The sequence below is a fragment of the Schistosoma haematobium genome, chromosome 1 (assembly GCF_000699445.3).
Source record: "Schistosoma haematobium chromosome 1, whole genome shotgun sequence".
NCBI classification, from domain to species: domain Eukaryota; kingdom Metazoa; phylum Platyhelminthes; class Trematoda; order Strigeidida; family Schistosomatidae; genus Schistosoma; species Schistosoma haematobium.
The window spans coordinates 45,855,489-45,878,761 of record NC_067196.1 but is presented as its reverse complement, the minus strand read 5'-3'; the positions used below and the strand labels follow the sequence as shown (position 1 = coordinate 45,878,761).

Sequence of the window (23,273 nt, the reverse complement as noted above, 5' to 3'; positions counted from 1 at the left end):
ATAGATTTCAGTAAAGCTTTTGACAAGGTGCCAACTAATAGACTGCTATTGAAGTTGGAAAACCTTGGTATTTCCGGACCTCTTTTAAAATGGATTGAAGATTTCCTAGTAGGTCGTAGACAAAACGTAAGAATAAATTCCAAGTGCTCCATCTGGAGACCAGTACTTAGTGGAGTACCCCAAGGTTCCGTCCTAGGTCCTTTACTTTTTATAATGTATGTTAATGATTTTCCAATTATAGTACAGTCTCCAATGTTATCATACGCTGACGATGTAAGAATCTGGCGAGTGATAACTGGAGACAAAGACGCATTTACTTTTCAGACAGACTTAAACAATATGATAAACCGGTCTAAAGAGTGGCTGATGCCTATCAACGCGGCAAAGTGTGTCTACATGCACTTGGGGGATTCAAAGGTGAATAAGTACAACAAAGGGGATGTGTCATTACTCGTAGTCCGGTCTCATAAGGATCCAGGGGTGACAGTGAGTAATGATCTTAAGACGACGGTCCATTGCCGGGAGGTCGCTGCCAAGGGTTTTCGAACCCTCTGAGCTTTAAGAAGGACATTCACTAAGTTAGACACTACCATGTTCACCACAGTATACACATCCTTAGTGAGAACTAAGCTAGAGATCTGCGCTCAGGCTGCAAGCCCCTGTTTAAAAGGTGAATCGGACATACTAGAAAAAGTACAGAGGGCAGCTACCCATGCAATTCCGGAACTCCGGGGTTTATCATACAAAGAGCGGCTTGAAAAACTGGACCTCTTTACTCTGTCCTATCGCAGACTAAGGGGATATCTAATTTTGATGTAGAGAATACTGAAAAATGATTTCGGACCTAACTTATCCTCTCTCTTTCTTTCCACTAGATCGGGACACCTTAGAGGATATAACAGGCGAATAGAAAAGCCAAGAACGAACAAAATACCCGTGGCATACAGGTTTTCACACAGCATCATCAATACTTGGAACCTGCTGCCTAAAGCAGTGGTGTCCGCACCTTCAATTGACTCTTTCAAGAGAAGAATGGACACTCACAGAAGCATACTAGAAAAGGAATAACATAGGCCGTAGGCCTTCTGTCCTTACTACACAAATCTGAATCTGAACTTGGCCAACTTATTGGCCATTGAATTGAGCCACAATTCGAAACATGGACTTGTTTCCGCAGTACTGTAGTGTGATTAAATATTTAAAGAAATATTCTCATATAAAAATGTTTGAAAATCACCTGATCAAAACATTTCGTGGGAAAGTAATTGAATTTAACACTGAGTCACATAAGCGATTTAGAAACGACCAGTATGTGTCATTCCAGTTTATCTTGCTCTGCATGATTTATTAGAAGAATCAGGTAATTTGTTGCCAAACTACGGATGATTCTTTTTCAATCCTAGGGCCGAGTCTAATGTTCGCTGTGTATCGGTTCTCAAAACTAGAAAAACTTCTCCAAGAAGTAAGTCTATTTTTGAAATTCTGTTGGGCACTCAGACTCTCTGTACAGACGATATATTGGATAGATATTATTCATTGAGTTTAAATTAACTGATATCGTATGTAAATATCAGAGTAGCAATCTTGTTTATTTGAATCATGCAGAGTAGCTCGCAATGTGGTCTTGACGTAGATACATGTATCCACTATCTACAGATAGTAAACGTTTATCAATGAATCTCATACTATTTAGTAAAAAACAAGTTTTACTTATTACAGCTATCCTTGGTTATCTAAACTTCTACAAGATCATGACCAACGAAGTCGCACATTCAAGGTAAAAATTCATGATATATATATATATATATATATATATATATATATATATATTCAGCTATTTATCAATACATAATTAGATACCCATGTACAAGTCAGAACTCTGCACATAAATGGATAGGCACAAAATGTCACATCACATCAGTTCAGCGAGATGAAATAATCAAGGTGGATTCTAACCTGGAAGTAGTACCAGTCCCAGTAAAAGAGACTAGAAATAACAATTCTGGTTAGAAGATTAGGGGCAACTTGAGAGAACATAAGGGATAAAATAATTTTAAAACTCTAGAGGAAAACAAGGAATGAATCTATCTGAAACCTGAAAATGACTCTGATAAATATTACGTGACATCCTTATCAATGAAGTTGGTTAGTAAAATCTCACAAACCTTCAATGCGTAGTCCACACATATGTAATCAATCGTTCCAAGAAATATATAGTCAAACATCAGTAACCTAGTAATGTCCTCTTTTTTTGAAGACCACATTCGGGAGCCGTAAAGTAAAACAGAGCAAAGAGCTCCACATCATATTAGCCTTCGATAATCTGACAGTAAATTCATTTACATCAGCCGCGTTTACTAATGTTTTAAAATGCTGTTTTCAAAAAACACTAGCGAATAAGACGGTTGACTAAATCAGAATACTTTAGTAAGTTTTTTGGATTGAGACCCACAGCTGCAAGAAACACTCTCTTGCTACAAAGCATTTTGAAATATAGACACGTTATGAATGGTTATTTCGATTGTGTTTCATTATTTTTCAACTAACGTGTTATGAATTATTTGATGGTTTTTAAGCTGCGTCTAAACTGTAACTACGTCTTTCATCAAGAACAAATCTTATAAGGATTTGGATTCACCCGAACTTTCCAGAAAGATGTTTTTACGCAAGGTTGTGAAGTGTTGTGGTATTTCTCTTTGAATTTGTTCCCAACCCAACGCACGTAAATTACAAATACGAAACACGAAAGTAGGCCGATGTAATTCATATTCATTGCGAGAAGTTACAAAGTATTTACATAATAGATATAAATAGCCCTTAATTATCTGCTTTCTTCCTCCAGTGTGTTTTGCAACCTGAATTGTCTTTTCGACTGACCTCAAAGTGTTCTGCCAAAGCCTTGCTTTCGATGCACTGAAACTAATCAATCTGTCCAACAATTTTTTCAACTTCGACACCGCGTCTTGTTATACACTACTTACAAACGTCCTTGTGAGTAGCGTCTACGCTACAAACATCACAGTTTCGCTTTCACACAACTAATCCTTTTCTTTTTCGCAGCTATTTACCTACTAAAGAAGCTAAGAAAGTCACTTATTCTGAAAATAATAAAAAAATTGGTTACAATGGCCAAAGTATGCCTCAGGAGAGGATATCGGCAAGTTTTTCCTGATTGCCACTAACTCGTTTCACAGCGAATATATGTATTTCTGGGTTAGACGGACATTGTTAAAACATTTCTAACAATAATGGGGGACTGGATTTGTTTAAAAAGTCGATATTGCAATGCGAATCACTGACTTGTAGTTAAAGGGCGCTGATCATCCTCTTTTTGCATCTTCAGTAACATATCTTTTAACAGTAGGAATAATATGTGTAGTTAGGATATAGAGTTAAAGTAAGTGTTGAGAAATAACTGTAATCTGTGTGTTCAGCAGTTGGTTTAAAGCTTCAATAGATTTATCTCTCAAAAATGATGTTTATTAAACGTTCATCTGATGTCAGTCATAAGTTTTAGAATGACAAGTTAGTTATCTATGTCATATCTGCTCGCCTGCAAGTCCGTATCCTTTGAACAAAGAAACCTTGTTCTGATTGGATTCGTGTTTGTTTATATATTGTAGATAATATTTTGTCTTGCGGTTGAAATCGATATACTATCGTGCGATGATGATATAAACTCTATTATTGTGGAAGTAATTTTCACAGACATTTTATGCATCCCAGAGTGAGTAAATACATCTTATGCAGTTCTTTGAAGAATTCAATATAACAATAGCTACAAATTTACTAAAGATTGTTTGACTGTCATAGAAGGTGTTGTTATAGGAATAACACATGTTCATTCGTTCACCAAAGCAGTTCTGTATTCATGTCCAGAACATCTTTGTCCGGGAAATAACAATTACTTTATCCAACATACAACGGACATTTACAAAAGGTTGACGAGGTAAGATGTTTGAAAACTGTAACTTATTATTGAGATTCCAATGCAAATTTTGTCATACAGATCTGAGAGAAGAAATGGAGAAGAGGTTGTTCTCAAGTACGTTAATAAGTTTCGAAACGTTTTAATTCAGAAATTAGACTTATTGTCAAGCAAAACCGTACAGATTGTCATTCAATTTATTTATTTTCACTCGCGAACTAAGTTTTCACTTTAGATATTCCAATTTACAAAATTTTGATTCCTTGTTTTGACATTGCTTTGTAACGCACGAAATTTACTTTCCATTTTATTTAGTTATTACTTTCATCTTGTGAAGCCAATAATGTTTAATTACACCAGGTTTCCTTACAGTATTTTAAAAATTGTAACCATTAAAAACTAACCACATTTGCAAAACATCATTTCCGGCTGAAAAATATGTCCTAAAAAACAATATGTGAAATAGTTCATATCTGATAACTCATTTGATAAGAAAAGTGTACTTAATTGTAATTTAAAAAATGATATTTGTTTACTCATTTGTATGTCAGTTTATTAGATGTAAAAGCGTTCATACAAACTGATGATGTTACGATTTAGTGATATCGATTAATTTAATCTCTGCAATCTTAAAACACTAGGATTTTCATTATCTTAATTATATATTGAAAATAGCAAAAATAACTGATGATAAATATTTTAAAAAATGCACCCAGGCATTTAATCAATTTAAAATTACAAGTCTTAGTTAAAAATATCGGTTTAATTTACTACCTGGTACATTCTTCATTGTTTTAACACACAAATAATGTATTAAACCAAAGGAACTATTTCAAACACAATTTACTCATTGATAACCAAGCAACAAGGCAAATGATCCATGTAGTTGCAAAATGTAAAGGGGATCAGAATTTATATGAAGTAATATATCAAGAAAACTGTTAAGCTTTTAAGAAACAATTTTGAATTTTTCTTATAATTTGGGGAGAACAGAAGACAAATGATCATCTAGGCAACGATAGTTTCCTAAACTGGGGTTAATATGCTAGAAGGGGAATAACAGAGTCCTAATTATTTTAACATTTGAAAAGTTAGTTGTCATATCAATATTTTAAGAGCTTCGGTTTGTATTTGCAAACGCATTTTCGCAAACCGTTCCTATACAAGCTGATATTTATCATTATTTCTGATCAACAGATTTCATCAAGCCCGCGTAACAATTCATTTTAGAATGTAACAAGTACTGGTCCATATAAATCATTTTCGGATCAATTCTTACACAAACTATTTTGTTTATAATCAGAAACCAATAAGTAGTATGAAAAAGTCAAACTTCCTTCAACTGTAGTTATTTTTGAGTCCCAAACATCCAGTCTGACTACTAACTTTCGTTTCATTAGGCTTAAATAGTTAGCTAGTAATTATATTAGTTTTCTGGGTGTAGTAATGAATGATGCTAGTATTAAAATTTAATGCGTCCTGATGAAAATAAAGGTTCAGATATCTTGATACATGATTGTTATGCTGAAGAGAATTTTTGGCTAAAGCTGACATCTTTTAAACCGCATACTACTACGGAGACCGTAAAATTTCGCATTTATATCAAATAAAGAACTAAAGTTATTGTTGAATATCCCATTTATAATGCTTAGAAAGAGTGGAATTTCTCTTACTACCAAACCCGGAAAACGGATCAGAAATTATTACATTGAATAGAAGCGTTAAATGCACTGTTTGTGGTAAGTCTTTTTCAATCCTAATATAATCCTAATAAATAGTATAATGCATTATGTTTGACATTGTTATTTCCTCAAACAACTAAAACAAGTGTAATCAGACTGTCTGATCACTGAAAGTTTATTGTGAATAAGCCGTACGTAACTGGATGATCGAATGCTTAATAGTACTAACAAATAGATCCAGTCTTTGGAGAAAAAATGTGACTTCATCAAAAGACAATCTTTGCCTGGTTTAAATGTGTCTAAAAATAGGGTTACTTATGAAGTCCCAGCACAATCACAAACTTAATAAACACGCATCCAACCATAGATCTGTTCATACAAGTGTTATTTAAACAGAGTTTAGGGGAAATCACATCTAAGCAGAAAACCATTTGTTACTCTCTAAGAACTTTATTCCGCGTAGCAAAGAGAAAAACATGGTAAGTAAACCGAACGGTTAGTTAAAGAAGCTAAGACGTTTTAATAAACTCAGATGATCCAGATTAAGGAGCAAATGTAGGCAAAAGAACAAAATAAATATGTGCTTTGACATATACTTCATGGAATATAGCAGTGAAAGCAGTGGGTCATGGACATGATTGATCTTTAACATTTACAACAGTTTAAATTAAAGCGTTAACAGATATTGTCATGAATATTTTCATGGAAATGATATGTACTCCCTACAGATTTTATGCGTCATTAACATCTACAGCTGCAGGAAATGTATAATTAAAATACACATCTCAGAAAAAGAAAGACGTTCAGCAATACTTCTATCTCATCAAAATATAATTTGCAACTTCATTTATGTATACATTTTGTGGTTTGTTTGTCACTCTCGGGCGATTATTATAATGCTGCGTTTTACAACCAAATTTGATTTGCTTTCTTCCTTATACTAACAAATGGAACAGTTTATCTTTAACGCCAAAATGTTTTCCGGAATATTTTTAGCCATAGTATTTTTAATAGGGTAAATTAATAAAATTATGATGCAACAATTCTTATTAAGTTGAATGTCAAGGTAAACACATAAATCCTTAAGAACCTCGTTGAAATAATGAAAAAGTTGATAATTATTAAGGAAGTTAACTACAGATAACTTACATGATAAGATAGTCTATCAATAGTGATTGAACTACTTAATATCGATCAATGGGTAAAGCTGGTTGAAAATAAATATTTCTTCGCTTCATTATACTTCACGTAAATGTTAGCTGTATCCAGTTTTTAAATTTTTAAACACATCCAATAGATATCAAATTCGCTGTTTGCATTTCTAAAATAAAATAAAAATCATATACTTGTAAGCTTTTAAAGAGTTGATTGAGTCAAGTAATAAAAGTGTTATTGACAAGAAAGAGAACTGTTCGTTGAGCACACCCTTTACGTTTTAACGCTGATAAACCCAATATAAGAAGCGTGATATGTACTGATGCTGCAAAAGTATTCTGTTTCTAAATTAGTTCAAAAAACGTTATTGTCAGTTCTTACAGAAACTGGTGTAAGATGCATAACGCTTGGATACAAACAAATTAAGCTAAGTATTCCTATGTGTAACAGACTAGGTTTACGCTGTTTTTTAATTAGGTAACAATGTATAATCAAATAAATATCATGCTTTATTACAGATAAACTAATTTCCAAACTTAAATTCGGAAGAAGATGCTTCATTTCTGGTGTTCCTCATCTAAAAAAAGCTGATCGTTCATACCAATGGGAGTTCAAGGTATAATTGATTACATCGAATTCAAATTCCTGATTTTTTCTCAGGTTTATGGGATTGAAGATTCATTCATTAGTTCTATGGACCCTTGGAAATGCGTTCTCACTACGGTTGTAGAAAATTTACCTAACTGTAAGAATATATAAGAACTTAATTACTTATTCCTAATTACTTCTATTGAAGTGTTAAGGTTTTTTCTTGAATGACAAAGTATCAGGTATTGTTGACGAGCATTTACGTTGAAAAATTGACTGAAATTTATATTGCTAAAATAAAGCCATTTGTTGATGCAATAAAAAATAAAGCTTTTCTGCATATGGATTAATCACGTTACCGTTTTGAGAAACAGAGTTGATGAGTTGAACTATCAGTTATAGTAGTGTGACCAAAAAAGAAACTATAGTAAACAGACTATAAGTTGATATAAATATTTCTAGAAAGAGAGAATGATCGTTGAGAAGCAAACAAGAGTTAAGTTAGCCAGTTATCCAATTTTTAGCGATACGTCTTTTTACATTTTCTACCTGTAAAAGTCGTTATTCAGACGACAGAAACATTCAAATACAAACTGAAAGAATTCGCCCTTTCAACGCTTTCACAATGTCTGCGTATGGTGCAAAAAGAAACTACAGTATATTACATCTGTATTTGATTCTTATATATATTAGAGGTCATTGTAAGCTAACGTATCTGTCGCGTCGTAAACTGGGTAACGTAATTTGTCGATTCTTGCTAGTCTTATATAACCACTTGTTATTCTGCACATTTACGACATGAAACAACTATAGACTAGTAGTCGTATCATGTGGATTACGTTGATTGATAATATAGAGTAATTAGTTCTCCTTAGCCATGATCAACCAGGTATCAAAAGACTAAAGCTTTCTAAAATATCACTTCTACATAAAGGATCTCTTGGCTAGTCATCATTGTTTTGTAACTTAGTGTGAAGTCTTATAAAACATCTTCAAGTAACACTTTAAAATCATAACTAGCAACCTCCTGGCTGAATAACAAATGAAAACGTCAGACACAACAAGTGTTTAGGAATATATACTAAATCAAACTTGATGTAGCTTCCCTGAAATCAATGTTCGTGGTATAATATTTTATCTATGCAATGATAATGTATTTAATGGTTTAAATGGAGTGTGTACTTTGATAGTGAATTAAAATTGTATGGCTGATTCTCATACCCTCAAAAATTGTTCTTAATATTAACTCCATCATTCTAGATATCCGTGCATATGAATTTGGCATCGCATTCACGTTCGCATTCATGTTCTTAGGTAAAACATCTTTACAGTTAATTTGATATTCACTATTATACAGATAATGTTACGAAACCCGGCACTTTTTTCCTGTTAAAGTGGCTTCTACTCTTACTTCTAGTTCAAAATGAATTCACAGAACCTGTGAGTTAAACAATTCATTAATTCGGGTTTATTTTGAGTAACTCGAAAAAAATAATTTAAAAATATTTGTTTTCATTCGTAAACTTGATACTATGTACAAAGCAGTATTTAAAAAATCATATACTATGTGACAGAACACTATGAAATACAGTTCTATAACTATTTATCATTCAAAATGACATAGTTCAAAGATCACTGGTGAAAATTCCACCAAAGTTTAATTTCACATGTTGACCTTTAAGGGCTATCAGAAGTAAATTAAAATTTGTATCGATCTTCCACGAATGTGTTTATCTGGGGCAACCATTTTTCATCAATTTTAACAGAAAAAATCTGACACTCATGTTATCAGTTGTAACATACGAAAAGTAGTGTGCATTGTGTGTGTATTCAGATACTATTAGTGCTATATAACTCGTGCTGTTGCTGGATAATGCTTTCGTGTAAGTGTAGAAATAGTCTACGATTCAGCTACAGTCAGTATTTGAAGTCGTTTTCACTCAAAAATGTTTTCTATCACTTTACCGGCTACAGCTATTTGTTTGTCCATCATGTATTGGATTAATAAGTACAAATATATTCTCCCCTCTCTTATTTAAAGGACAGGCTAGAAGACGAAAATTTCAATAACTGTAATATTTCCGTTTTTCAGGGTTTAGAATCTCAATAGGTTGCAAACTCTATATATAAGCGAGTAGAAACATGAGGTAACTACTCAATTGTTCAGTTCAAACATATTCTAAACTGAAGATTTACTGTAATATTCACACAAACGAAAATAGGGGGGCACAAACTTCTGAGTAGGCCGCTAGCTTATAATCAAACAACTAGTTTACAAGTTTCCCCTCAATATTTACCAGTACACAAGTCATTTTCAACAGAAAATTCATTACAATCAGATTAGAGTGGTTTTTCTCGTCCAGACAAAAAGAAAGCAAGGTAGCTCTTATGACAATTAACTTAAGCGTCTAACAACAGATAAAAAAGGATGTGGAAACAACAAAGTCTATACATGGGATTAAACTAATTAGGAAATCAGTTGATACAAACCATAGCATTCTGTGCAGATGAAAACTAATTTACCGGCTGTTAGTCGTTAAGAGACAGTTCTTAATTTACGAGCCCTTGATGTAATGTTTCTGTTTTTATTGTTAAATTGTTTCGTATGCACTACTAGTTATTATGGTCAGCATAAATTCAAACAAATATTTACGGCATAAATATATGACTTCGGTAAATTAAGTTAAATTTATAAAGTCTTTTCTAAGTTAGAGCTCATCAGCGCAGAAATTTTACTCGTCTCACAATCACGATTCGGAGCGACTGAAATCAGCTTCATTGTAGCAAACTCTCAAGTTTGTCGAAGCATTTATTTCCGATTTACTTGAAAGTTGAATGATTCTAGAAACTTTAAAAATCACTAGACTTCTAATTTTAATTAACCGCTTATGAACAACTCATTTTTGATGAACATACCATCTTCATGGAAACAAATCTACACCATCCATTTTTAGTTTAGACGATGCGTTTTAAACGGAATGTCTCAAAGATAGTTTTAACTTTGTTCATAAAACTGGCTGCATCAACCTAAACAGAAATTGAACGACTTTTTTGTATGTTCCATTAAAAGAGATTATTGATATCATGTTCAGTCCCGCCTACAAGATCGATTTTCCTAACAGATTAAAAATATCATTACTGTTATACATAAGAAGTGTAAAGTTTCAATTTTACGTAAGGTATTTTTGATAAATAGATGTTGCTATGGTTAGCATAGGACGATAGTATTTTTCTTGCACAGCTAGAAAGCAACAAACTAAAGAACATGATGAAACTAATGCTATCATTTTGAGATATGTCGTTGGCACATGGATCATATATAATAATCGAAACCACGCTGATCAGTTACTTAAGTGTTTCGATTTGATACATTCAAGTTCAAAGTCAACATGTGAGCATGAAATACAAAATAAAATGAATTTCTTAAACTTAACGATAATAAGGGACGACAAGTGTTTGATCTTACGTTCTACTTACTGTAAGACAGCTTTTGTCCAGTCACATATAAGGGAAGTCTTGCGACAGAGTTCTTGAGGATAACGAGACTATGTCCCAAAGACTCTCTCGAATACAAGGTAGTAATTACTAAGAGGACAATAATTGAGAATGGAAGTAACATAAAGTACATGGGAGCTGTGAATCAATAAAATGGATACTGAAACAAAGCACTGTCCTCAAAAAGTCTACATTTGTGAGATGGTGGAGAAGATTTGTAGCTCAGGTGGATGATTTTGGTGATGTTTTGTTCTCTGAGCTGGATGGTTTGGTCGTGGAGCTTTCATCGTTCTTCTGAACGACATCACCAGCACAAACTTCAGATAGAAGTGAAGTGTTCGAATTTCTCCATATGTGTTTCACAGCTTGTTCTGTGCACCTCTACATTTGTCAAACTTTCATTTAAAGGGTTAGTCTTAGTGTGTAGAGTTCTCATCGACAAACGACCCAAAGTGCAGTGATCTCTCTGGCTGCCTACTTAATAGCTAAATAAGAGCAAGAACGATTACTCAATCAGTTTAACTAAAATAACATATTCTGATTGTTTGCTGCTGTGAGTCATATGTGGAGAAATGCGAATACTTCACTGCCCCCTGAAATTTGTGCTGATGATCCTCCACGACCAGACCATCCAGCTCAGAGGGAGAAACCCCACCAGAACCATCTACCTGAGCTACAGATCTCCGCCACCCTCTCAATAAGTAGAATGATGGGAGACCTCTACCGTTATTCATAGACTCGAGACCAAACTGTGAGCGCATAAATAACATGTAGTTCACCCGGCAATATCGTGGTTATCGAATTAATAATACCTCTCTCTTTCTCTTCTCGTTTAAATAATAGTTAAAGATTTGATTTGGTTGTTTGATATTATCTGTATTTAATCCGATTTACTGTTGTATGGTTTATTTTAGTCAATGTTTCATCCCTAATTTGTGATCATTGTAAGCAGTTTATTATTTTAAGATTATTCAGTAAAATGTTTCTTCCATCATGAACTTAGAAATACAACTATTTCAGTTTCATCATATTCCATCTAAAAATCATTATTATTACCACCACTCTTGTTATGATTACTTTAATATTGGTTTTCGGCAGTAACTATCACTTTAATCGTTTTATCTTCCTGAATTTTTAACTCAGGATGAAAAACTTTTATTTTCGCAAGTCTCATGTAGACCTCCAGCTCTACTTTTAGTGGGACCCCTAGGCGACAACTTATCAAATAACCTACTGAGAGCAGCAGGACAATTTTCAAAACCATTTTGTGAGCACAAGCCTGGGAGTAGTATACCTCCGACATCTTTGGAAGTGGACTTCAGTGGATCTAAGAAACCAAATGTAAAATGCCTTTGGAAAACTACAAAGAAACAGAATACCTTACAAACGAAGTCTATAGAGCTGGATAAATTGTGTACGAATGAAGAACAAACAGTTATGTGTAGGTTTTGAGTTTGAATTTAGATAGACTGGATGATTATGATCCAACTTTCAGTTGAACCTCAAGATACTCCATCTAATTGGTATCCAGTACTTATCTGTTTACGGAAACCAAGTGGTAAAAGATCAGTAACTAAACATTTGTGAAATTTATTTTTCAACGAAGAAGACTCGTAACTGTTTTAATATACGTTTCCACAGGCATTCAGAGTTTGGCGATTTTAACACCAGGAGTTTTCCTGATATATGTTTTGAGAGAACTGGAGATTTTGCGTTATGAGCGATGAAGATATAAAGTTATCATCAACTGTTCTACTAAATGTTTTCATTTTACAGACTACCGTTTTAAGAAATAACAAACCAGATAGACAATTTTGATAGCTATGTAAATTTAGAGCTAAACTTTTAAAGCCAAGTCATTATTCATGGTTTTGTAAATTTTACAAAGTTAGACCAGTAATTTATGTAACAGCCCTCTGTTAGCGGTACATGGATTGGATTAAAGCATGTTCCATGCACGATTGTGCTGGTGCACATTGATTAGCTAATTCATATCCAATCAGAGCTAGTCGATACTTCGAGAAGACTCGAGGATCTTCTCATGTAAAAACTATAAATATACTAACGTTTTTCTTACTGTGGTTCTTCCTTCCATATACCCTTGTTATCTGGAATATAATTTGGTTCCTGTTCAACCATGGTCTGATTTGGGGACTAGTCGAGTGAATTAATGTCCAGGATTACTAAGCAATAGGAATAGCTGGGTCGTTACATGGGAAAATTAAAACACTTTCCAAATTCTAGACTCAATGAAGAACTGCTGCATTAAGCAATACAAATCCTATGAAACTCCCAACTTACATACTCTCCGCTTCTTTGTAATCTACCAACTAGGTGGAACTATAGAACTGGCTTCTGGAGGAATAGCTTATTTCCCAAATTTGGAATTTTATAAGAAAAAGGAACTAACTAGTCTCGTTTACGGTAAGTTGATGATAACATAATATTTCCTGGAAAAAAAACAAGTTTGTAATAACGATTACTCATTGTTTTCCAGACCGGTTATACTGATGTCATCATGAAGTTGTTTAGATTGCTTTTAGTAATCAAATAAATACATGACTTAAAATCGAGAAATTTAGAATATATACGCATGTCGATAAAATGCTTTAAGTGGTGTCTAGCCGACCAGATATTAAAAACCCGTACATTCTTATATCATGGTGTAACCGTTAAAAGTAAAAGTAAATTTTAAAATAATCTAACTTTATGGTTGCTTCAAGGCAGTTTATCAGATATAAATATATGAATACAAACCAAAGATCGTCAAGAACATTTTAAGTAACAAAATACCTCGAATTTCCTATCACAAATTTGCAAATATAATTTAGCTAAGGAATTTCTTTATCCTTCTGAAATTCTATGTGGGTTATTTGTGCAATATTTGTGCTGTTAACTGAACTTTTGAGTTCTCGAGGCGATAATGATGAAAAAACTTCAAAAACAAACTGAAGATTTGTATTTTGCTTTACATATGCAGTTTATGATTATATGTAGACTAAGATCTTATCATTACTTTCGTTATTATCATATGATCAAAGCCGAGTAAATCATATGAAATACTACCACATTCTAACTCATGATATTTTCGAATGAAGTTACTTTTTCAAGTGTTTTCTATTTTGCTTCATCATTTTCAACCTAGCTTTAGAGAACATGACCGTGGGTGACTCATATTCACGTTGTGGGGTTAATTTGACATCTGTTCATAAGGTCAGCGAAGAGCTATTTTACCCTAATGAAACCACTATTTGGGCTACTGTTGAAGTTAATCCACTGCAAAGAAAAAAAGTCGAAGATCCAATTGTTAAACTTTCACAAAATTATTTATCTGATAGAGATATTTTTATTGAAACGATGGTAAAAACAAACGAGAAGTGTACCAATTTACTGCTCAATGGAAATTTGAAAAGAGTTATACAGTGAGTAATTACCAAAAGGGTTTACTTTTAAACAGTGAAAAAGTTAACACCATAGAAACACATGTAGATTGGGTATTTAGATTAAAACGAACTGCTCCCAACTATTTTAAATAATAAGCTATCAAAGGAAGAGTTTACTACATTCCGCTAAAAGTTTCTGTTCAAGAAATTAAAAAAATCGCCACATTTAAGTTTAACAAATAATCCATCTGATCAAGAATAAACGTCACAAAATATTGTGATAAATAGAAGTATTTGAATTATTGTATGAACTAGTAATCCACGAAATATCGTAATTTAGATCAAGAAGAACTAGGTGAGTACAAACGAACGTATTGTATTTTGAATTCGAAATCAGGCCGTCATCGAATACAAAAGAATCAGTGGTTGATACAAATACCACAGATATTTAACCCGAATTAAACTGATAGTAGAGAATAAGATGATTATGATTAAGCTTTGTTAGAGTCTTTTGTTAACTAAGTAATGATCTTATGAAATTTTTGCGGACGACAAGACCTGCGTTTGGAGGGTGCTGTCTACGAAGTGGCTGAACAAAGAATTACTGCAGAGTAAGACCGGCTATGCAAAAAACTGTAGACTGTTGGATAAGATTATTACGAAACTAGATACTTACTTACGACTGTTACCACTTATGGAGAAGAACAGACAACTCATCAGCACACTTCATCCAACTCTCACCTTGGCAATGCTTTCCAGTTATTTCCGGTTTCTATTCATCCTTTTCATGTCTGCTCCCAATCCCGACGCAGTGTATTCTTTGGCCTTCCTGTCTTCCACTTCCCTTTAGGATTCCGAGTTAGGGCTTGCCTCGTGATGCAGTTTGACAATTCGCGTAATGTATGTCCTATCCAATCCCAGCGTCTTTTTCTAAATTCCTCCTCAGCCGGAACTTGGTTTGTCCTCTCCCACAGTAGGCTGCTGCTGCTGGTATCCGGCCAACGGACATTGAGTCTCTTGCGTAGACAACTGTTTGTAAACACTTACACCTTCTTGGTAACAATTGTGGGAGTTCTCGAAGTTTCAGCTCTGTACATTAGAACTTTCTTGATGTTCGTATTGAAGATTTTGATATTGGTTGACAGTTGTTTTGGGTTCCATATGTTCTTCCACTGTAGGAATACTGTCCTTACTTTGCCAATCCTTGCCTTTACATCTGCATCAGATACTCCACGTTTATCGATGGCGCTTCCGGTGTACGTGAAAGATGCCACATCTTCCAATCAAGTGTGATTGGGTTGGTGTTCTCTGTGTTGTATTTGAGAATCTTGCTTTTTCCTTTGTGTACACTGATGCAGAAACTGCTGCCACACTACTTGTCTTCATCTGCGTTTGTTATTGTGTATGGAATAGAAGGGCCAGATTATCTGCGAAATCCAAATCTTCTAATTGATTCCGATCTGTCCATTGTATTCCGTGTTCCCTCTCAGACGACAAGGTCTTCATAATCCAGTCAACCACCAGAAGAAACAGAAAGGGAGGGAGTAAGCAGTCTTGTCTGACTCTGGTCTTCACTTGGAATGTATCTGTCAGCTGTCTTCCATGGACTAATTTGCACTATAGTCCGTCGTATGAATTCCGGATCATGTTGACAATATTCTCATGAACTCCATAGTGTCGAAAACGTTTCCATTATGTTCTCCTGTCCACCCTGTCAAACGCCTTCTTATAATCAATGAAGTTGACGTAAAGTGACGGATTCCATTCGATTGATTGTTCAACGATGATCAGTAGTGTTGCGATTCGGTTTCTGCACGACTGATCCGTACGGAATCCAGCCTGTCGATCTCGAAGTTGGGTGTCTACTGAGTCTTTCATTTGGTTCAGCAACACCCTGTTAGAAACCTTTCCTGGTACTGACAGTAGTGTGATGTCTCTGTAGTTCTCACAGTTGCTCAGATCTCGTTTCTTTGACATCTTGGTGAGGTGTCCTTCTTTCCAGTCCATCGACACTTGTTCTTCCTCCCAAATCTTTTTGAATAGGTGAAGCATGTTTGCAGTTACTTCAATGTCTGACTTCAGTGCTCCAGCTGGCATATTGTCTCATCCTGCCGCTTTTTAATTCTTTATTTGCCTGATGGTCGTCCTGATTTCGCCGATCATTGATGAATTCAAAGCCATAGGAACATGTGTGTGTGCTGCTTCGATGTCCGGTGGATTCAGTGGAGCCAGCCTATTCAAGAGTTCCACAAAGTGTTCTGCCCACCTTTTCCTCTGTTCTTGAATCTCAGTGATTGTATCGCCTTCTTTGTCCTTGACTGGTCTTTGTGGTTTACCATATCTCCCTACCAGTTTCTTCGTTGTGTCATGTGGTTGTTTTGTAGAGGTTAATTTTATCTATATCTGGCCCCAATAAATAGTATCCCGTTAACTGAGTATTTAACACAGGCTAAATCTCCTAGTAGAATTATGGATTTACTTGAGATCATTCAAAAGCACGAACAACAGTTATAGAGATAGTTTATTGTTACAGATTAGTAAAATCTGCAGCCGTACATATAGCAAGCCCACAGGGAAGCGAGTGAGCGTGTATGTGAATGTTACAAATCCGTATGTATTTATGAGTGTTAATCGACTGTTGATAAATGATTGATTGTCTTTGTTTACAACCAATGAGAGGATGGATCAAAGATTGATGTGCAGACATGCGCTCAATCAGACTCACACATAATTTTACGTGGTGGGTTAAGTGTCTAAATTACAGCGAGTAGACAAATAATGGAGTAGCTGCCTGGGGTTACCACAGTTTCATATTTCCTTCTCTTTCCGCTGTCATTGCTAGCTCTTCTACGTAATTCCGCTTGTCGGCTCTAATGCTCCTCTTCACTCGCTTGTTTGCTTCAGTGTATTCATCTTGTGCCTTGAATTTCTCTGCTCTTGTTCGACTGTTGTTGATTGCTGTCTTTTCGTTCTTCTTTTCTTAAATATTGTTCAAGGTTTCCATAGAGGTTTATTTCTTATGATGATGCATCTTACCCGATGGTCTGGTGAGGATTTTTGACCGAAGGCCTTCAGCCAAGGTGTGTTCAGTAAAACCAATATGATCGGCACCCATACCTAAGACTTAAAGAACTACTTATTTTGTAGACTTATTTACCGCCACATACTTCTCAAGTAAATGTAAAAGCATAGTTACCACCTCTGATAACCTTTCTTATCCTTGTCATTTTAACTCAGACTGTTAACTAGCGGGTGAAAGGCTTGCACAGAACTAAATCATTAATATTGTTGTACGTCTGGAGTTCTAGTAATGAAGGCAATATGATGGTATATAACTTATTTATATTTAGCTATATTTTAAGCAATATCTTATCAAGTCAGTAAGTCAATCCAGTGTTTAACAGACGACCATATAAAAAATATACATGTTTATATGAATAATAAACTTGCACTGTGAACTCTAACACTATTCATGGGAGTTACTACACACCTTACCACTCTGTAAAGTCATCTTTCATTTGTATTTCTAAGTGAGAAAGCACATTAAGATGGAGCCTCTGATTTTATATATATATTCTGCTTAAGAATACTTTTAAGGTTATTGATCTGACGCAATCGGTTTTAGCGCTTTCGATATAGTTGTCAATACTCAAGAGGCTTCCGGCCCAATCAAGCTCATGGATGGATCAATAGCGGACTTCTGTTTATCAGCAACATGCAATTTGGAAACCGTAAAATCTTCAGGAAAGTCTTCACTCCCAAATATGAAAATTTACTCAAGTGTATGTTTCATCATAACTGTCGTTTGTTAATAAGTCGTCGCAGTTAAATAAGGTTTGACTTTAACTTCTGGTGTGATATAACCTAAAATCCAACAAATATTTTTTTTATTATCGCTAAAAGTTTACAGATGATTACAGTAGTAACTACATCCTAAATCTATGACCTGACATTTAATAAAGAGCATGGAAATCATTTCTTGTAAATCATTTTTTACGGAAATTCAAGAGAGTGATTTTTGTCGATTTTTGCAGTACGGTAACGTAAGACCAATGAATAACTATTTCAATCTGGTTCATGACTCCGCCTAAGTGTGCACCTCACAGAAGGTCGAAGAAAGTAAACACTGAGACCAAAAGTTTCGGACTCATTAGTTCACATTACTAACTTCGGTCATTTGATGTTGAAACGTAATTGTCATCCAGGATATCGCTGGTAACCGCCTCAATACTAACATGGTTCGATCCCACAGGTTACCAGCACTCAGCAGAATTTTGTGAAGTTTTTCAAAGCTAGTTCCTACTGGCGATATTATTATTATTATTATTATTAAATTAGTAAGCTAGTCGAAATTGTTCGATTTTAAGTACGTTTTCATCATAAAATGATGAGATTCAAGGAGTCCTAAACTAAGGCAACAAAGCTACCCCGTGTTTTGATTGGTTTCGTTATAATTAACTCTCATGAGTTTTTAGCGTTTACCACTAAATCAGACTGTCGCAAATAATCTAGCTACAACAGTGACGCATTTACTTGAAACATTATGAACAATAAAATCAGAAACCACTAGACAGTCTTAGCAAAACAACGTGCTTGTAAAATTACATTTCAGTGCTTGAAAATTGAATAAATCAACAAATCAAAGACGACTGAAATCAATCCACTGGTCATCTAAACTGTAAACGGACCATAAAGAAGATCTGAGTAGTTAATCAGCACCCTGTAGTTCTTACTAATTCTGTGTGTGATATCAGTCGATAGTAAAAACTGATATCATAGTTATTTTTTGTCAAAAATTTGAATTCACGGACAACTTTTCGAACACATCTTTTCGGAGACGTAACAAAAGCCTCTACATTTCAGTTTTTCCACAAATTATTGTGTGAATGTCAGTGCAAACAAATATTCTCACATAATTTGTCTCTGTTAACTGGTTAATCTAATGAAATATTGATAATTCAAGCTTTGACAAAAGTATAAAGATTGCGAAGTAGTCGTACAGTACAGCTAAACTTAAGTTTTCTTCTTTTGATGGACAGCTTCTAGATACATGCAAGAAGGCACCTACAGTGAAAATGGAAGAAAATGCTAGTAAATTACTGCAAGTTTACTATTTGGCAATGAGGCGTTCATCCGTTCGAGATCGAAAAACAGCTCCAGCGTCTGCATTGCCCACATTGTGAGTTTCATTTATACGGTTATCCGAAATCCTTGAAGCGATTAATTTTTTCAGTCTAGCTGGATTTGTAAGTTCATAAAGTTTGATTGTAGTTATCAGACAGTGGTTTAAAACAATAGAATGTTACGAACCAATCTTGAAGATAAGGGAGCTAAATTGGTGCTTTAACCACTACATGCCATAAGATGACAAAGAATTTCCATATTGTGGTTAAAAAGTAGTGTTCAATAGGACGAGATCGCGAAGACTTACCAGACGCTCTGAAAGTAAGACGTTAAAAAAGCTTCATTTCAAAGAATTTCTTACCAGTCTATTTGTTTAGACAAATATATGTGTTCGTGAAAAAATATAAACAACGGATAAACATGACAATTTAATAATAGGTTATATCATGCAAATAATAACAACCAATGTTGTGCGAGATCCTCATATATTTGTTTGAAAAGATCTATAAAACTAGCCATCTGTTGAAATGTAGTTGGCGTCGGATAATTAAAATGGTATTCGGAAGAGTAATATTGAAGAACTCAGTGAGACAAAAATAATTAGAAAACGGATAATCTCGGGAGGAAAAGTATAACAAGCGCGAATTATAGATTTAGATTTTAGACAGAGTAAAGATATATTTATTCTGTACACAAGCACTAGACCTGATCTCATGAGTAACTAAAGTATTTGATATTTAAGAGCATTGAAAACGAAGAGGTTTTGAGAGTGGACCAATTTGATAAACAGGTTTAAAGTCATTAATGCGGGTTAGTTGTAGAAAGGTGGAATTTTCAGTGGTTTTCATCATCCATATACTCTACTGCGACGTATTACTTTCAGGTAATACTCTAGTTGTCAATTCAAATACTTTTATTTCCGTATCTTCTGATTTCAAATTTCCCTGTATATATTATGGTATCTACCTAGAGCGTCCTCAATAGAAAGTAGCAGGATACTTGTACCGTCGTTACAATAACTGAAACATATATATGCACAAAGTAGTTTCTACATAGATGAACACCAGTTTGAATGCATAAACAAACAGGACAATGTAGAGTTTTATACAAAGTGTATCAGTTCATTTTAAAAATCCTTGAGTATGCTGATAAAATCTAAATAGGCGACAACTATACAGGGAACGAACAATTAGGCATTGAGATGTTAAATAGTAGTACATAAACAAAGATTAAATAAAGCTTCATCACTGTGATCCATATAAAAAATCTGGAACCCTAAACCATTACAACAAACGCCTAACACGGTCCAGATTGGCATTCAATGACCGATTTCACTCTTTAGTTCAGCTATGTTCAGTCGTTTGCCTTTTAGCGTCATTTTAGCGAGTTAGTTTTCTACGGGATGGGGTCGCTAACCCCATGCCCAACCCTCCTCCTTTATTTGGGCTTAGAACCGGCAGCAGCCCCAGTCGTTTGCCCTAACTACTAATTTGTCCTTCTATCGTTAATTCATATCTCATCAAAACCACTTATCAGCATTTCAGTCAACAGGGGAATGTGTTACAATAAAGTCAGTTGTAAATTATGGATTCTCATGAAGATAAAATCGATAGACGTTAGTTTAACCATTTCAATCTCACACAGAAATTGTCCAGACTTTTCTACGGTTTAACATCATGGAAATATACTTATTATGGTGACAAATTTGTTCTCATTTTAGATTTAAATTGGCCAAAAGTAATGCTAAGATTAACGGACGCATTGTTGCAAACGAACTTGATGCTACTGTCTCAATTTATATCTACGACACTTTTATTCCAAATCAGACAGGTAGGTTGGCCTTTTAGTTAATTCCACATATCGACAACAGTAAGCGTAAGAAGACCATAAATGTTAGGACTCTGATAAGGCTTTTGTTTCTTTAGAAATGATTCAGTTAGGATAGAAGTTTTAGAACTAAAAATCACGTGGATTTCTCTCACTTTATTGTTTTGAAGAGCCGAAGGGGCCTTGTGCGCTACAAATTGTGGTGGTAATCGTGAGCAAGTGATAAGAAACGATAGTTTATAAACTTTTTGTTCACACCATTTACAGTTAAACCTAGCCAACAGTTGAACTCACAAAAATAATATGAATTAGCACAAACTTAATTCAAAGCCTATTTCATAATAAATTAACAAATAGATGTCACGGGTAAATGTTGAAATTTCTTTTCTGCATCAAAGACTAATTTATCCCATCTGGGTTAAATAAATCATCTAAAACTAAGTCCTTCCGCGAAGTTAATCTAATTCATCTGTTTCTTATTGCCAGATAAGTGGTAACGGTTTCAAGATCTTTGTATTTATGATTTCAATAATTTCCTTGTGCTAGATAACAGGTTTTACTGAAATTTAGATGCTATTTTTATCGGAATTTGTGTTAAATATTTGAATAAGCATCATTCAAGAAAAAATGAACAGATGCATTTAGAATTGAATAAGATTTTTACAGGTAGTTACGTTTCGAATTTTAACACCATATCTTCAATTAATATCAACATGGTCGTTTTGTATTCTTAAAAATAGCGGTTCTGTTAAGGCTAACTACTACTTCAACTTGTTTTAACTATATTTTCCCAGTTATTAAACCTTTTTCATTGAAAGGAAAATGAAGCCTAATGGTAAGTTCAAATCAAAATGACAATTCAACATGGTGGAAGAAATGTTTAATAGCCCACATACTGAGTACAGGATATGAAAATACTTAATAGTTATAATTTTAAAAAAGACATATTGTACAAAAAAACTAGTTGGTTCACGCACCATAGCATTTCATGACTGTACGTCATTTACAAATTATTAAAATCTGAATTATTGTTGTACATTACACATAGGATAACCGTAAACTTCACAACACTAAAAGTATAGAAACTTTATTACGTAAAACAGAGACTACAAATTACTGTCATGACGCCGAAACAAACATTTGAAGAAATATTTTCGATAAAAATGTCTTAAGTGGAATGTCTGTCTTATTCATTTCCAGAATTTAAAACATGTTTTGACTAGGTATTTTCAGACAACAGGTAATCTACAAGTGTCATTCTAAAAACTCTAGGTACAGACTACCTTGGGTCAAAATCATTTCACTATATCACTGGAATGGAACAAGAGTCATTGGAAGAACTGAATAACATATTGGGATCAATAAACAAGCAGCTGAAGGACTTAATCAATGTTGCCATGGATGAAATGTAACCAACATTATTGTCTGTTGCGGTACACGTTTTGCTAAAAAATAAATTTATTCAATACAGAATATTCTGATATGTTTTATAAGATTCCATTTGTGAGACAACTATATTAGGTCCTCATCAATTTGAAAAGCTATCGTAGACATGTACATAGCACGACAAGAGAACTACGAAGTTAATACCTAAAATTATTGGCTCCAATCGATCTTTTGCTGATCATAATTACGATATTTAATGACCAAAATAGACTCAAAACTAAAATCAAATATTAAAAACCAGAAAGTACTTTAAAAGGTTAGGACTAATCAGTTAGTGACATCGTAGCGGAATAGTATAAATCCTTGTTGAACAAAATTAAAAAAATGATAGGCCCCATGTAGGATGGCATGAGATATATCTTAACAACTGAGAACTTGCTAAAGAATATGATGTTAAACTTCTCCTAAAGTGTAAAGAAATGGTTAGATAAGTTATGAGACCCATCAGATCTCATAAATTGATTGCAACGTACTTTGTTTATAAAATACTTATAATCATCAAATATTGCAAGTTTGTGTTTTACATGAAAGCGAAAGTGAAATCTGAGTTACACGATAAATCTTTTGACCCATCGGTCGAAGTGGTGGGATGACAGCACTCTTATCAAAGATGTCTCATATTCTCAAATTCCTATCTGATCGTCA

At 34.2% G+C, this 23,273-nt stretch overlaps 1 protein-coding gene across 1 annotated transcript; it reads left to right on the top strand.

Moving 5' to 3' along the window:
• The first annotated feature begins 1,146 nt into the window (after positions 1-1,146).
• On the top strand, positions 1,147-22,654 carry MS3_00001385 (uncharacterized protein). Its single transcript, XM_051208825.1, has 16 exons — positions 1,147-1,261; positions 1,300-1,360; positions 1,404-1,462; positions 3,061-3,727; positions 3,779-3,949; positions 3,984-5,667; positions 7,284-7,381; positions 7,426-7,510; positions 8,614-8,667; positions 8,711-8,793; positions 11,992-13,272; positions 13,994-14,270; positions 17,857-18,013; positions 19,271-19,410; positions 21,076-21,185; positions 22,455-22,654. Exons 11-16 carry the CDS (start codon positions 13,098-13,100, stop codon positions 22,592-22,594), a joined length of 999 nt encoding a protein of 332 aa, XP_051074228.1. The 5' UTR covers positions 1,147-1,261; positions 1,300-1,360; positions 1,404-1,462; positions 3,061-3,727; positions 3,779-3,949; positions 3,984-5,667; positions 7,284-7,381; positions 7,426-7,510; positions 8,614-8,667; positions 8,711-8,793; positions 11,992-13,097; the 3' UTR covers positions 22,595-22,654.
• The last annotated feature ends 619 nt before the right edge of the window (positions 22,655-23,273 follow it).